The 15,383-nt window shown below is 41.3% G+C and overlaps 1 protein-coding gene across 1 annotated transcript in view; it reads right to left on the bottom strand.

Moving 5' to 3' along the window:
- Nucleotides 1-6: 6 nt before the first annotated feature.
- Nucleotides 7-15,383, bottom strand: part of MAP3K15 (mitogen-activated protein kinase kinase kinase 15) — a gene marked incomplete at its 3' end in the record, with an annotated part of 58,271 nt that continues 42,894 nt past the window's right edge. Inside the window, exons 17-27 of the mRNA XM_010011986.1 lie at nt 14,362-14,492; nt 13,965-14,070; nt 12,093-12,250; nt 9,086-9,269; nt 6,479-6,656; nt 5,555-5,729; nt 3,359-3,544; nt 2,979-3,084; nt 1,544-1,754; nt 564-676; nt 7-56 (exon numbers count right to left, since the gene is read on the bottom strand). Of these exons, the coding sequence (XP_010010288.1) occupies nt 7-56; nt 564-676; nt 1,544-1,754; nt 2,979-3,084; nt 3,359-3,544; nt 5,555-5,729; nt 6,479-6,656; nt 9,086-9,269; nt 12,093-12,250; nt 13,965-14,070; nt 14,362-14,492 (1,598 nt within the window). The remainder of the gene's footprint in view (nt 57-563; nt 677-1,543; nt 1,755-2,978; nt 3,085-3,358; nt 3,545-5,554; nt 5,730-6,478; nt 6,657-9,085; nt 9,270-12,092; nt 12,251-13,964; nt 14,071-14,361; nt 14,493-15,383) is intronic.

The raw sequence follows: 15,383 nt of genomic DNA, 5'->3' as shown, positions 1-15,383 counted from the left end.
GTTCATGAGCTCAGGGTCTGCATTCGCTCTAAAAGGTGCTGCAGACCAGTTGGAGTCTTTAACAGAACACAAATGTAAAGGTTAATGTACCTCAAAACCAGGACTGAAGTGGTGGGTTTCAAACTACTGAAGCTTAAAACAAAGCATCCTTTATCATAGAATGGTTTGGGTTGGAAGGGACCTTAAAGATCATCTAGTTCCAACTCCCTGCCATGGTCAAGGACACCTTCCACTAGACCGGATTGTTCATGCCCCGCCCAGCCTGGCCTGGAACACTGCCAGGTCGGGAGCATGTTCTCTGCACATCCTGTTCTAGTGTCTCACCACCCTCATAGTATCTAAGGTAAGTCTTCCCTCTTTCAGTTTAAAGCCATTCCCCCTTGTCCTATCACTACACGCCCTTGTTAAAATACCCTCTCCACCTTTCCTCATAGGCCTCCTTTAGTACTGGAAGGCTGCTCTAAGCCACCCAGAGCCTTTTTGAGGCTGAACAACCCAACACCCTATTCTTTAAACAAATACCTTAGTGTGCACCTGTCAAAGTGTGCAGTATCTCCTCATACCTTCAGGTTTAAGTTTTAATCGAAGCAAGTGTAATTCCTGAGTTTTTTGCTCCAAAGATTGTCGTAAGAGGGTCTGATATTCTTTCTCCTTCTGAATGAGGTTTTCCAAAAGCCTGTTAGCATACAGAGAGATCAAATACAACCATACTGAGTCAGTCTAGCATAAAAAAACATTTACCATTTTTAATGACTACCAAGGACAGAGACACTTGAGAGGTATTGTCTTAAGTAGCATATTTTGTGGCTTACAGATTTTATTTTGTTATCTGAGACTTGCTTATCCGTGGCACTTTAAGTGTTTAATCTTTGCAGAGTTTAGTAAATTGCTTTTAAATTCTATTCCAATTGTTTTGCATCCTCCCTGGACAGAGCTGACTTCTTTATACTGCAATTTACTGCTGAACAGTGTAAGAAAGAGTGATGTTTTTACCACGGATGTTCTGATCACGGATTTACATCACATCCATGAAGAAGAATAAGACTGTAAGCTGTTCACCCACCGGCAGCAGCCTACAAATGTAGTAACCCATGAGAAACAGGACAGGGGCTCTGCTGAGCTCTGCTTCTGCTAATCAGTGGGCAGCTTGCCCTGAGAGTTAGGATGGAGCTGCTCTGGCCTTTCCTTGCAGGGACAGCTCAGAGAGCAGTGCCATGGGGTGAGGTGCTGTCTGAGGAGCCAAGGAAGCAGGAAGGAAACCACACAGTTGCACAAGCCAAATTACTTACAACATGACATTCTGCAATCAATTAATTACACAAAAACAATACTTCAATACTGAAGGCTGTTGAGTTGTCCTGCTGGTACTGCCAGCATATTCTGAATCCCTTTGTGTTCCTGGAAGGCCTGCTTCACCTTGAGGCAGCAGTGGTAGTTGAGCAGTATAGATGTTAGGTACGTGTATGTCACTGCAGAAAGCAATGTCTCAGAGCTGCTCAAAGACTGCCTGAAAATAAATCCTCAGCCCTTCCAAGAGCATTACCTTAAGGTCTCTTGTTTAAGTCTGCCCAGCTCCAGGCTAAGCTGCTGCTGAGACTCGTGGGACACCATAGAACTAAGGGTGCTGACTCCTGACGTGATGGTGGGATCCTCAGCCCTGTTTTGTTCAGTGGGCTGGAAACTGTCCTCTGCTTCATCGCCATCTTTTTCCCCGCCTTCAGTTTCTGACGCTGGCTCAAAGTGAGCTCGAAGCTCTGGTAAAAGAAAGTGGGTAAGAAAGAGAATTTCTTTGGACAAGTCTCTCTTCCGAGGTGTTGCAGCTTGTTCTTGGGGGAGCTTCAGCTGAGGAAGTGGACTATTTGCACTTCGTGCTTTACTGCAATACTGAGCAAGAGAGTAGCAAAGCCTTTTGCAAGCTGGATCACAGGTTCTCCAGCATTAATTCTAAAATGAGTGGCAATGTAGTAGCTTAGCTGTAGCGTACCAGTAGAGGTAGGTAGCTGTAGATTACAGCTGTAGAGGAGACAAATACATTTGTGATTAAATGAATAATAAGACACTAAATGTGCTAATGAGAAACCCTTCAAAGCTTGCTTTCAAAGCATCATCATTCTCCTAATCTCCTTTTGATTGCCCTCGATCAAAACTGTTTACAAAGCCTTCCAAAGCCTTCCTCTTCTCCAGGTAACATTTCTAACTGCAGTTCTCTCAGCACTTGCTGCAGGTGGCCACCCTTCCCACGAAAGAGTGGCTGCCATTTTTCTTCTACAAGCAAAGTCCTAAAAAATTTTGCATATTTGGCTTAAGAACAATAGCAACTTTGAACTGAAAGGGCTCATCCTCATTAAGTGCTCTCCAAACATTCTCATACTGGAAGGGGTACCCAGCACTTCAAGACTTACTTACAAAACTACTTGCAGATTTCCAACTTACACTTAGTCCTAGATATTTCTTCATCTTTTATCCTCCTTCTCCTCAGTGGTGATGATTTTTCCTACTGTCCATCTGAAGGCCAAGACTACATTCCTCCTTATATTAGTGCCCTCCCTTCTCTGCATCTGTTCTACAGCTCAGTAATCAGTTTTCAGAATACATAACCAAACCTGTGCAGTGTCACTCACCTTGGATGTCATTACAATGTTGTACAGAGTCATTTTCTTTCTTCCTTCAAAAGTTTCCACTTGGACTGAATTTAATTTGCCTTTTTTAGCCATGGTTGGACCACACTGGTGGTGCAGAACCACTGGTTATCTCCTCATTATGTGCTTTTTTACCCCAAGTATAGCATTAATCCTCCTCGTCAACACTTCTTTCTGTGTGACATTCTGACCCTGTGCTTTTGATGTAGTAGCGGATGGGATGCAGTTAATGGCATGCTGACAGATTAAATATCTAAACTGTTGTATTTGCTGTAACTCTTTGATGTGCAAACAGCCACCTTTTTGCTTTAGAGATTATTTTCAGCTGCTTTGATTTACCTGGAATAAGAATAGTGACTGCTGCTTGGACTGCACGGCGAATTATGTTATCCATTGCAAACATCCAGTGGGGCCTTATTAAGTGATTTCTTAATACTTTGTTCACCTATAAATAAATAAGTGAGTAAAAGTAGTGGCAAACAACATTTGTTACACCTGAGGAAAGAGAATCATGTTTTTCAATAGCCACATGAAGTTTTATAATCTCAACTGCCTGAGTTACTAAAACCCTCCCAATCTCTGAAAGTCTAACCAACAGTTTTGACAGTTTTAGGCTAGAGCTTTCAAACAGTGCCCAGACTGTGACATTCAAGCCCCTTCACAGTAGAAGGAGGAAGAGGAGTGAGACTCTTTACCCCTGCACTGCGCACAGAACTCACCGCATCCTGAAACCCAAACAGCACTAGATGAATCTGATTGATGGAAGTGCTGTCAAAGTCCAAATCCATTTTCAGCTTGGATATGGTAGAAGCCATCACTCTCTGCTCAGGAGAGCGTATGAAGTCTCTTAAGATCCCAATAATTTGCTTGATGTGGACCACTGAAAGTTGCAGTTCTTCAGAGCTCTGGAGAAAAGATAATCAACGTATGTCATGGAAAACCCAGAGTCATTAAACATTCTTTTAGTAGCAATACTAGTTTTAGGCTTACAATTTCTAGCTTTGCCTGTGTATGCTTCACACTGACACACAGAAATCACACAACCTTTGTTTCTGCAAAGCTTTTATTTTCTACCTTTTTGTAACTGATTTTTGTTTTTAATAGTAATACCAATTTAAAAAAAAAAAATAAAAAAAAATCTGCTGGCACTGTGGCTGTCACAAAGGGAAGAGATTCCAGACAATACTAATGCATTTCTGCAATGCACTGCAGAGGGCAGCTCTCCTCCATAAAAACAGCAGAGTCTGTAAGAGACCCCAATTTTTTAGATGCTATCCTTTCAATAGGCTGGATCTGGACTTATATCTAATTATGCAGACATTTGATTTCCTTAGGCCAATAATTATGTTTATATATATATTCAGTGTAAGTCAAAAAAAGGTCTAAGATTACATAGTGATAGGACTTGACTGCATTCTGTGATTTCCCGTCCACAGCCCCCACAGTTGAAGTCATCCTAGTGCCTGTAAGAACAACAGCCTATATAAGTAAAAGATAAATGCAGAAGCATTACATAAATTATGGAAAAGAAATTATTACAGCAGTGCTGTAAACCAGCTGGAGACTAACTTAGGAATTGCTGTTACTAAATAATCATAGAATGATTTGGGTTGGAAGGGACCTTAAAGATCAACTAGTTCCAACCCCCCAGGCACAGGCAGGGACACCTTCCACTAGACCAGGTTGCTCAAAGCCCCATCCAACCTGGCCTTGAACACTGCCAGGGGTGAGGCAGCCACAGCTTCTCTGGGCAGCCAGTGCCAGCGCCTCATCACCTTCACAGGGAAGCAATCTTTTCCTAATATCTGTATCTCTGCTCTGTCAGCTTGAAACCATTTCCCCTTGTCCTGTCACTATGTGCTCTTGGAAATTATTGAGAGCCCTGGTTATTTCTAAGATGTCACATATGAATTTTAGTCCTCTGTCAGGCTATAAGCTATTCTGCAGTTTAAGCTCAGAGCAGAAATTTACATCAATTGCTTCCCCAGCCTGAGTTTGTGGGCTTTTCTCTTGGGCCTGTGGAGCTTTACAAGGAGCCCCCCAGTCAGGGACAAGCTGCTCAGCACTATGAGGCAGTTCATGGAGGAAGCAGGTCACGGTGGAGAAGCAAACCCCTGTGCTGTGCTGTGCTGTGCTGTGCTGTGCTGTGCTGTGCTGTGCTGTGCTGTGCTGTGCTGTGTGGAGCAGGCTGCCCATGCTAGGCTCACCCCAGGAGCAGCAGGGCTCTTGGCAGCCGTGCTGCAAGTGTCTTTGTGCCAGGACCAACGACAGGCCAGGAGTACTGCAAGAAAAGTCAGCAGGGTCCCCTTCATGTGAATACTGTCCAGGTGAAAAACCACAGCTTTGCCAAGGACTGGTACTTCTACAGCTAGAAGCAGGCATTAAGAAGAAAAAGCTAAGCAATCAATCAACTCTGTTTCTGGTGTGTGGCATTGCTTAGCTATAGGTTAAATGAACACAGGATTGCTCTTCTTACTCTTTACAGTCACTAAACCTTCCCATTCAACCCTTCCTGCCACAGAAAATCTACCTTAGCTTTTTAAAGATTCAGGTAGTGTCCTTGGCACTTAGTTTACATATGCTTTGAATTAAAAATTAATCAGTTCTCTATCCTTGAAGCAAATCATACTAATTATTACCTGGTGTTCCATTTTCCTGTCCTTTAAAAGCCAACAAAACCCACAACATCAAAACCACCGAACCCACCAGCCTCTGCCCTATAACCCCATATCAAATGCCCCAAACCTCTCCCTCAGGAAAAAAACCCCAGACCCCAGACAGTTACAGGTCTGAGAGATTAAAGATACTCAGAAGGAACAATCCAATTCGTTTGTTAATATCCAGAAAAGGAGTTCTTCTACCTGGCATGTCATCTTCCTTTTGACATGGGAAAAGGAGAGCTGAAGTGAAATTACCTGTGCAATGCAGTCCTGCAAATTGGAAGCAACTTTATTCTGTTCTTCCTTAAGTATTTTATATAGGATTGCTCGGCGTTCACTGTCCTTCCTTAGCAGAAACAGACCAGAATCCTTGTCCTCAACGGAAGGAGAGGCGCTCCTGTCGTCTGAGGCTGAACCCTCCTCAGGCGCACTGTGTCAGCAACCAGGTGACATGAACAAGAGAGAGACAGAATTAGCAACACAGCTGTACTGTCAGAAGCCAGTAGGGATACTTTGGAGGTTAAAGAATGAGTTAAACTATAGTAGTGGATTGATCAGACTGTTTAATACTAAGTCTGAGACAGAAGATGACTCAGATCCTCAGCTGGTGTAAACCACACTGAACCCAAAAGCATGAAGCTGATTTTGTCCTGCTGAGCAGCTGGTATTAATGTCCCCCAGCACTGGTTCAGTTTTGGGGATGAAACTAGAAAACCCTGAACTAAGATAACTATGTTTGTTTTTTTCCTGGCCTCATAGTGTAACATACTCATTTGAAACTATCATTTTCTGCTCTCTGAGCACCAGAACTGTCTGTCTGCTTCCACGTTCCCACATTTTTTCATGAGTACATGGAAGAATCAACTCTTCTAACTCTGCTAACTCCTGAATCCATATCCATTGTCAATAAGATGGCTGACATTTATTCACTGGGCAGGGAGGGAAATGGGGGAAGTCTATAAATAATGTGGAAACCTTCAGGAGAAAAAATTGTTCTTCATTAATTAAATATAGACAACATTTAAGTTAGCTGATAACTTGCCTGTGCAACTTGCTTGCTGTTTGTAACACACCTGCTTATTTAGTCATTATGTGAAAAGATTGCTCTCAGATAAAATATAATGTGAATTAAATCCACATAATCCCTCATGGGTGTCAAGCGACAAGCAAATGCTTTACCTTAGTAAATGGGAAATGGGATGCTTTGTCTGAATCTCTGAAATGAATCTCTTTGGCCTTTCGAAAAACATGTCATGCTGTACATCAGAGTCTGGCGAAACAGAGCCATGCTCACTGCTGCTACTGCCAGCCTGTTCTCCATGGATTGGCAGAGGGAGGTATGTGTTACGATTACAATCTATGAACAGACATTGTAAAACATGTAACAGAACTAGGCAGAAAAGGGCAATGTGCTTAAAACAGCTATGATCATCCTCAGTGATATCAAGACCTCTTGTTTGCAAAATGTCTGAAGGAGAGGTAACGTTATTGACAGAAAGCAGTGATACAACTCAAAATCATTATATGCATAAGTAACAAAAGGTGTGAATGAGCTGGCTGCTGAACCCAAAGACAACAAAGCAGCTAGATGCACTTATGGAATGCCATTTTGTTACCTTTACTTACATGTACACTCACACATGTATACACACACACTCTCCCCCTTGCTCCCCCTGGCCTCACAAAGTGGTACAACTGCATATACAGCCGTTAAGAGCTGAATCAAACCAACGGGTGACCATCAGCTGCTCCACCACAGCCGTTTCTCTAAGCACTCTGATACCCACTTTCCTCACCTCTGCCTGACTGTGTTAATGGATATACATTTGCTCCCTCTCCAACACCTGAGGCCTTTCTTGCATGTCCCCTTGCCCTCAGTAAGGACTGTCTCTCAGCACTAGTGTAAAGGAAATTGCTTGTTGCTTTCCAGTTCATCTTGAAAGTAAGACCAAATAAAAAATAACAGATATTGAGGGCTTGCTATCATCCTGGTAGCCAGTTTGCAGCTATGTGATTGGAAAGGTAAGGAAGAAGTTCTGTCAAGTCAGAGTGCACACGTCCATGGAGCTAAAATGTCAGAAAAGTTTTTGATGCTTGTCACTACGAATGATGTGGAGATGGGGGAGGAAGAGAGTCTGAAGTTAAAAGTTGTTCAGAAAGCTCTGACACACTCCATGGTACACAACTGATGTTCAAATGGCTGAGGTCAGTCACAGAAATGAAACAATATATGTCACTTTGTGAGAGCTGGTTCAAGGCGTCTTAGCAGTACAGAAAATTGAAAGTTGCTATCCCAAGAGTAAGAGCTGATATTTGCTCTGGGCTGCCTTTATTATTGGAAAGAAAAAAGGGATGGAGACAGGGTGGAAAGATGGGTGCAAAGCTGAGGAAGTTGGCAATGAGGGAAACAGTAGAGAGAGGACATGTAGTGAACTGCTGTGGCTGAGACTGTGGCAACTGCTGGGTCAGGACCTGCTTTACCCTGCCGAACTTCCTTGGAGGTGGCTGCAGCAGCCAGCACAGCTTTCCCCAGCTCTGGCACAGCAGAGCACACACTCAGCTGCAGACTCATTGCCTTTCCCTCCCCTCACCCAGTAAACAATTTTTATAGCATTTGCCCACTCCACTCATAACCAAGGTCAGCAGTGGGCTTGCTTGTTGCTGCAGGTCAGTGCTTAACCCTGCAGCACCTGATCCTCTGGCCATCTGAAGCAGATCCATAACCTCATCAATGAGCAGGAGAAGAAAGGAGGAAGGCAGAAGGAGGGAGGGAGTACAGAAGACAGCTGCAACTCCCCTGGTACCTGACAAAAGCCTGTTGCACCCAGGGCAGCTAACAAGGCAAGCTCCTTCCTTTCTAGTACTATGCAATTTTTCCAGGAAAACGTCCTCAGGCAAGGGCTGAAAAGCCACAGAGAACATTTTTGCAGTTCCCGACTGCCACTGCCCTGGCTGAGCACTGTGAGCTCTCCTTTTACTCCAGTGTAACTGCAGGGATTGCAGTTCTCAGTGCCCCTCAGGACAAGAGATGCCCATTTCCTTGCTGAAACCAGTTCAGCTAGATGTCAAATTCTTTGCTAGTTCCCCTTAGAATTCCATTCAGCAATTCAATTTGCATTGGGAGTGCTTGCATGTGTGTGTACAGAGAGGGGAAAGAAGCAGCAAGACCAAGTTTGCCTCTTTTTAAATAGACAGTTCCTTCAAACAGTAATGATTTATTAAGGTTTATTATCTTATCACCGAAAAAGCTGCTAATGTATGGAGGTAAGGGAGGAGCACGCTAGTCAAATAAAATAACCGACTAAACAGCTACTTCAGCAGCTCTTTGCCAAATGTCTAAGTTACATACCAAGTTTGAAAATGCCAACCTATATAGACCTGAACACCTAATAGACCTGCACTTTCAGGTGCCAAACACCTGCTCTATAAGACCTCTGAAGTGCATGTAATTGTGAATCTAAAATGTAGAATTGCCTCGGAAAGTCTTTGCCAACTGCCATTTCTCTAATTGTAACTTACTGTAAATGAGGCATTCATTTCTGGGCAGAAGAAAAATAGGGTTGGAGGTTTCAGCAAGCAAAATGCGAATAGCAAGACACCATATTTGTGGGAATTGTTAAATTTAAATATGTCTAATTGCAAATCACAGACACTTTCACAGCTGAGTTCCTGCTGCTATCCTGGCAAAGGGAAATGTCCTTTGTAAAAGAGTGCGCTTAATAATTCCAATCTTTTATATAACACTTAATGATGATGTTGACTTGGATTTGGCTGATAATTCCTTACCTGAAGGCTTGAATGCAATTCTGCTTTTCTTGCCCTTGTTCACTTGTTTCAGGAAGGAATCTCTGAGCAAGTCAGATGCTGTAACACGTTTACTAGGATCAGGTTCAAAACAGAGCAAAATAAAGGCCCTTGTTTCAGCAGACACTGATTCTGGAATTTCAGGATGAATCTTAAACATTCCAACCTGTAAGAAAAACACAAATAGAAATCATTTTTACTAAACAACTACGTGTAGACCATGGGCCAAAGCTCTCTTACAGTATAGTGTCTCATATTGCCTCTGATGCTTGGAAAGGGAGTGATCCAGGTACCCACACAAAGCAGTGAAGTGTCAACAAGGTTCTAATCCTGGTTTACTTCATTACAAACATAGCATGAAGATCCATGTGGACACATACGTTAATGTATGGATGTATCCAACTTTCTACCTTCAGACAATCTCAGGATCTGGACATTACCCACACTAAGTGCTTCAAATGCTGCTTCTACCATCCAAATCCCTCCAGCTATTGCCTAGGCTTCCCCTGCCCAGTACTATGTGTCTCAGTTGTGACTCCTCCAGCACATTTGTGCCCAGGAACAGGAACAACTTCCTCCTCTAGCACTGACTGCCTGGGACCTGCACCTGTTCTGCTCCTGCTGCTGCCAAATTTCCTGTATGAATGCTCATAATGACCTTGCCAGACCTCATCACCACCCCCGGCATGGGGCCAGATGTCTTCCTTCGCCTTTCAGTGTTATTTAACTGAAAACCACATGATGTCCCGAGGTTTAACAACACCCTTCCTTCCCCCAGCTTCTTTAAGTAATAAAAAATGTGCTTCTATAGGTTGCTCCCTAGTGATTTTTCCAGCTCCTTCACTGCATTCTTAATTTCTAATGCCAATCTGGCATAAATCTTTGGAAGTGTGAATTGCATAACACGTGTACACTGTATGGCATATATCTGGCAAGATTAGGGCTTGTATTCTCAGCATCTTTACATAAAAGAGGCTCTGGAGAACCAGACAGAAAGTGGCCAGCCACAAGGGAGACAGTAGCCCAGAAGTTAAACAAGTGCCAGCTGCTTTTAAATAATCTCATTATACAGCTGCATTAACACACTGTGGCACCATTAGACATTCACAATAGTGGTTCAACTTCAATGCAAGCTGAAGAAAAAAGTGCTGAGCAGTTGTGCTACTGTTTGAATGTTCTGCTATGTGTAGAATATAAAGTGCTATTAATACATAAAGGCCTTCTAAACCATGGCTCTGAGCACATTCAAAACTCAGTATTTCCTGCATGTAACGTTTTTAATATATGCAACTTGCTGACCTCTGCAATTAAATTGATGTGTTTAACAAAGAAATGGAATAAATGAATAAGTAAGTAAATAAATGTTATGTCCTGTTGGCAGGACATCTGTACATTTACCTTGTCCAGTGGGAGCATCTTACCTGATTTGTAAAACTGCATGTGTGTTTTGGACAGTACTATATAAATGGGGGGTATAGTTTCACCACTTCGAAACAGCCCAGCAAGAGTTTTGCTTTGAGGCATAAGAGAAGACAACCATTCACTTGCTGTGCTCTGGCAACTGATCTTGATGTGCCTGTCTCCATGGTCAGTCCATTCCTTGTGGATGCTGGGTCAGACTTACACAGCCAGTTTCAGCTGCAGCAGCTGCACAAGCTGATAGCTCAAGGGTGCCAGGTTATACCCTTGCACACTAAACAAAACTCATGACCAGGAAATTTGAATACATGTCTCTGATCTTATCTTCATCTCTGTGGCTCAAGGGGACTAAGTGTTGTTGCAATCATCCAGAAACTCTGTGGCAATGTTAGTTTAATTTATCTCCATTGAATGTCATTTGTTTGCACTCCTTTCACACAGGAACAGATGAACACATACAATGCTCATAGATTAAATACTGCACAACATACACTCAGCCAGGAATTATTTCCAGTTCTTGGTTCACTTTTTGTTTTCAGCCCCTTTTCTCTACTTCCTCTGACTCTTTGGTCATTTGCAATTTCTATAGTGACTGCACAGCCAGACTTAGACCTTCCCCTCTCCTCACCTGCCCTATGCATGACAGAGTGTGCGCGTGTGGAGATGGTGACCTCAAAAGTTCAGTATCCCAAGTTTTCAGGCTTCTGTTCTTTTACTTGCTTGCCCAGTCAGCTTGCTTCATTCCTGGCTTCAAACCCAGCTTCCAGCTTGCTTACTTTTGTTACACAGCAAAAAGAACCACAGTTTGCAATTTATGGTGCCCAGCAAAAGGCAGTTCCAAGCAGGTCCCAGCAAAGCAAAGAAGCAGAAAACAAAAAACAAATGCCTGACAATTGTGCATTAACACAGTCTGCAATAACAATGATAAAAACTGTGCCACATCCTTGAAGAAAGAAGGGCAAGAAATGTATTTTTAAAAAATGCCAGTTCTGAAACTTCAGAACATAACTCTGTGGCCTGGAAGTGCTTATAGGCAGGATGTAGGGACACACACAGTCTGGCCAGAGCTCTCCTCATGAGCCTGCACAGAGCTTATTGAGCACCCAGAACTGAACCAGTACTTCCTGACAGCTCAATAGACTGTGCTGAAAAGTAACGCATGTAACTCACAAGTAACTGTGTGCCAGGTACTTAAGGTGAAAAGGCATCTGCTAGAAGACTTAAAGGAGCAGAAATAACTTGGTTGTCATTATTGGAGAGCTTTGTTGCCAAGAAGGAAATCATAAACCAAGAGCAGAAGATGACAGAAGTAAGAGGGTAGAGAATATTAGTTTTCATAAGTCTTTACTCATTTTTCAGATTGCTGCTCGGAGTCATGACCTATTTCCCCTAGAGCAATACAGCTGAGCACAGAGAAGGATCATTCAGTGAGTTAAGAACACAGGTCAGACTGTGGTTTTGTGCAAAAGGTTACTACCAATTAAATTCATATTAAAAAATAAAGTCAGTATTTGATAATTAATAAGGTCTATGGCAAAAAAAAAGAAAAAAAAGAAAAAGCTGTACTTACTTTAAACATTGCTGCTTGAGGCTCCCCTAGTTCATGAAATGGAGGTTTGCCTGTTGCCATTTCAATAATAGTGCAACCCAGTGACCAGATATCTGCTGGGGCACCGTATCCTCGTGGCCCTTTATCGATGATTTCTGGAGCCATGTACTGCAAGGTTCCTAGTAAGGTCAAAAGGAATAGTTAAATGTCATAGTTTTCATTCTTATTAAGGGGATTTAACACACCACTAAGCAAGCAAAAACCTGCCAAATGCAATCTGCAGAGCCAAAATATTTGATTTCCCCTTTCAGCAACTTATGTTTTAACATCTTTTCTATAAACTATCTCCCCTCTCTTTCTAATACAAGGCTTCAAACTGCTGGAAGTATATTCATCACATAATCCAAATGCTTCCTCAGAATGTAAAATTGTGTCAAACAATTTTTGCAGAGACTAGATTGCAAAGATTATGTGTGTAAAAGGTGATGAAAATCTGCAAATGACAGTCTATACTGCTTTCTCTATATGAATTCCTACCAGCTCTGTTGTGACATCTTTAAATTCTTTTTCTTCTTAAGAATGCAATAAAATTACACTGTTGTAAAGCTGTGAACTATTAAGTAAAGAACATCTGGTGAAGATAAAAGAGATTGTGTATTACTATGATCATTAAATGAGAGTGCTGTAGAACACAAGTGCAAGCCACAGCTTTGCCCTCAGGCTGTGTGTCTTGAATGGAGATGGATAACATTTAAACCACTAGAAGCCTGATTCTTCGAATCATGTGATTGTTTTACATAAAACCTAAAATCCACTGAGTTTATGTACTGAGTTAAGGAACAAAACAACTTGCAAGAGACCTTTTAGAACCTAAAGCTACCTGCTTACTGAATTTAAATCCAAAATGAGAACTTGAGTAAAATATTCTCATGGTAAATTCCATCTCTGAGGCACAAGCAAGGCTGCAAGCATGAAAGAGAACAAAGAAGGAGGGCACAAGGAAAGGTGTACCTCTTCTTATTACAGTATGGTAACTTTAATTCAGATACCGTTTCTCCATATACTATCTCTTGTAACAACCAGTTATTGTCTTCTGTCTTCCACACAGGACTGATGGCTATTTCTGTGTACTATTTACTTAGTCTGCAGGCCAGTATGAGGCTTGTGATTTTTGATATCAGCCATATAACAAGGGAAAACATCATGTTATCTATATCTCCACTGATAAAAGAGTTGAGTAATTATGTGACCATATATTAATTTTTCAATGTGGAGTTTTAGCTGTTACATACCAAATTCTGTTTTCCTGGAATATTGCAAGTTTTTGCTACCTTGTATATGAAAGCTTTTCTGCAACATACCAGCCCAATATTTTCATGCCTACTGTTCTATTTACTGCTGATAACACCAAGGTAGTTTTATAATTAATGGTGGTTTTATAACTAATGCCTCAAAACTGAAAGTATTTTTAAGTTCGTGTCTGGTTTTCTGCATTTGCAGACATACTTCAAGACATATGCATGCATGAGTTACTAATATCAAGATTATTGAATTAAAAAGTTGCTATATTCCAGCAACTTTTGTTTCCAGATATAACTGCAACAAATCAATTGCTGCTTAATGGAAAACACGTAGAAGAAAAACCGTTACCCCATCACACTTAAGAAAATTTTTTAAAAGAAAAGGAGTAAAATGGAAGAAAATCACATTAAAAAAAAAAGAAAGAAAGAAAAGAGAGATAACAAGCCTGTCTTGATAGTGATTACACTCCCAGTCATTCTTCTCTCAAAATAAAGACCTAAATGTGTTTTCATCACAAATCCAAAGAGCATCTTGGCTCCAATTCTAAATCTGTCATCAAAACCCATATAAACTTAGCTAAATTAGTCTTACCTGTAAATGTTTCGGTGCATGGATTGATTCCTGCCAGCCGTTTGGAAGTACCAAAATCAGATATCTTCACCACGCCACTGTAGGTGTTCACCAAAACATTATCCCCCTGTGGTTTGGTTAAGAGAGAGAAGGAGGGGAGCAGCAGGGGAAGACAGATAAGTACAGATTCCAAATCCCAGTCTCAATACTCCTTCAAGTTTGTGGTTATTGTTGCAATATACCTTTCTACAAAGGGACTTTCCTGGAGCACCAGGGAGAGGGGGCTATTTTATTCTTTCCTTTTGTTTTAAGTTTCCATGAAATCCTATTAAAAATTCTACTTCAGGTTAGAGTAAAACTAACTGAAGTAAATAAGATAAAAAGCAAATTAAACAAGACATGCTAAAGGAAACTTTACCTTTATATCTCTGTGTACAATCTGGTTCTCATGCAGGTACTTAAGGCCTTCCAGAATCTGCTTGGTGTAAAATTTAATTGTAGGTTCTTTCATTGGGCCCCACTTAGATCTTAAGAGAGCTGAGAGACTGCCTACAAGAGTTCAGAAGAAAGTGTATCAAGACAGCAAAATCCCCAAATTAACACAAAACATTGAAGTCTGGATTAAGCCTTTGCTCAATATCCTAATACAAGAGAAATGCAGTACCTATAATTAAGCCAAATTATTCCTAGATCCCTCAAAGCACATAATTTGCTGCTGGTTTTGACTGGTTATTTCTTTCTTGCCAGCTCAGCTTCCATCTCCATGACAGGAATAAATGTTATGACAGGGCTGGATGCATCTCCCTTACTTAGTCTAACAACTGTTGAGACTAGGACTAGCAACCATTTAACCCTTTAATGAAATAAAAGCTAAAGATAACACTGTATGATGTTATATACTAATATTTCATGAACCACATGTGTGGACAAAGAACAGCTGATTTACTCGACGCAGGGAGGGCAGAAGAAAAAAGGCAAGAATCTTTTCCTTTCAAATACGGGATTAACTTCTGGAAATATTCAGAGACAGAAGAAAGCAAGCTCCTGAAAGAAACCAAGTAATGGATGTTCAGAGTAGGAGATAGGTAATCCACACCTCCCCTACTTCTAACAAACTTAATCTTTTTTTAAATAACACAAATACTTTAATCATGAAGCAAAATAAAGACAGATTCGCTTTTTCTGCTCATAATAAACTAACTGCAGTGGTTCTATTTAATGCCAGACAAATTCAGCTAAAGGACTTTTCAGTCCACTTCGACACTTTTCTGAAGTGAAATTTTCTCAAAGAATCCTGCGTAATCTGAACAGCTATTTCCTTTTTAAGACTGGCTGTAGAGTTTAAAGTACCTGAATCAGTTCAATAATATCTTGACACTAGCAACTAATCACAGCACACTACTGTGCATGTAAGAACAAGAACTAGGCAAGCTGATAATT

This window comes from Nestor notabilis, unplaced genomic scaffold (assembly GCF_000696875.1).
Source record: "Nestor notabilis isolate BGI_N333 unplaced genomic scaffold, ASM69687v1 scaffold5143, whole genome shotgun sequence".
In the NCBI taxonomy this organism is placed as follows: Eukaryota; Metazoa; Chordata; class Aves; order Psittaciformes; family Psittacidae; genus Nestor; species Nestor notabilis.
This window is presented reverse-complemented; position numbering and strand designations above follow the sequence as displayed.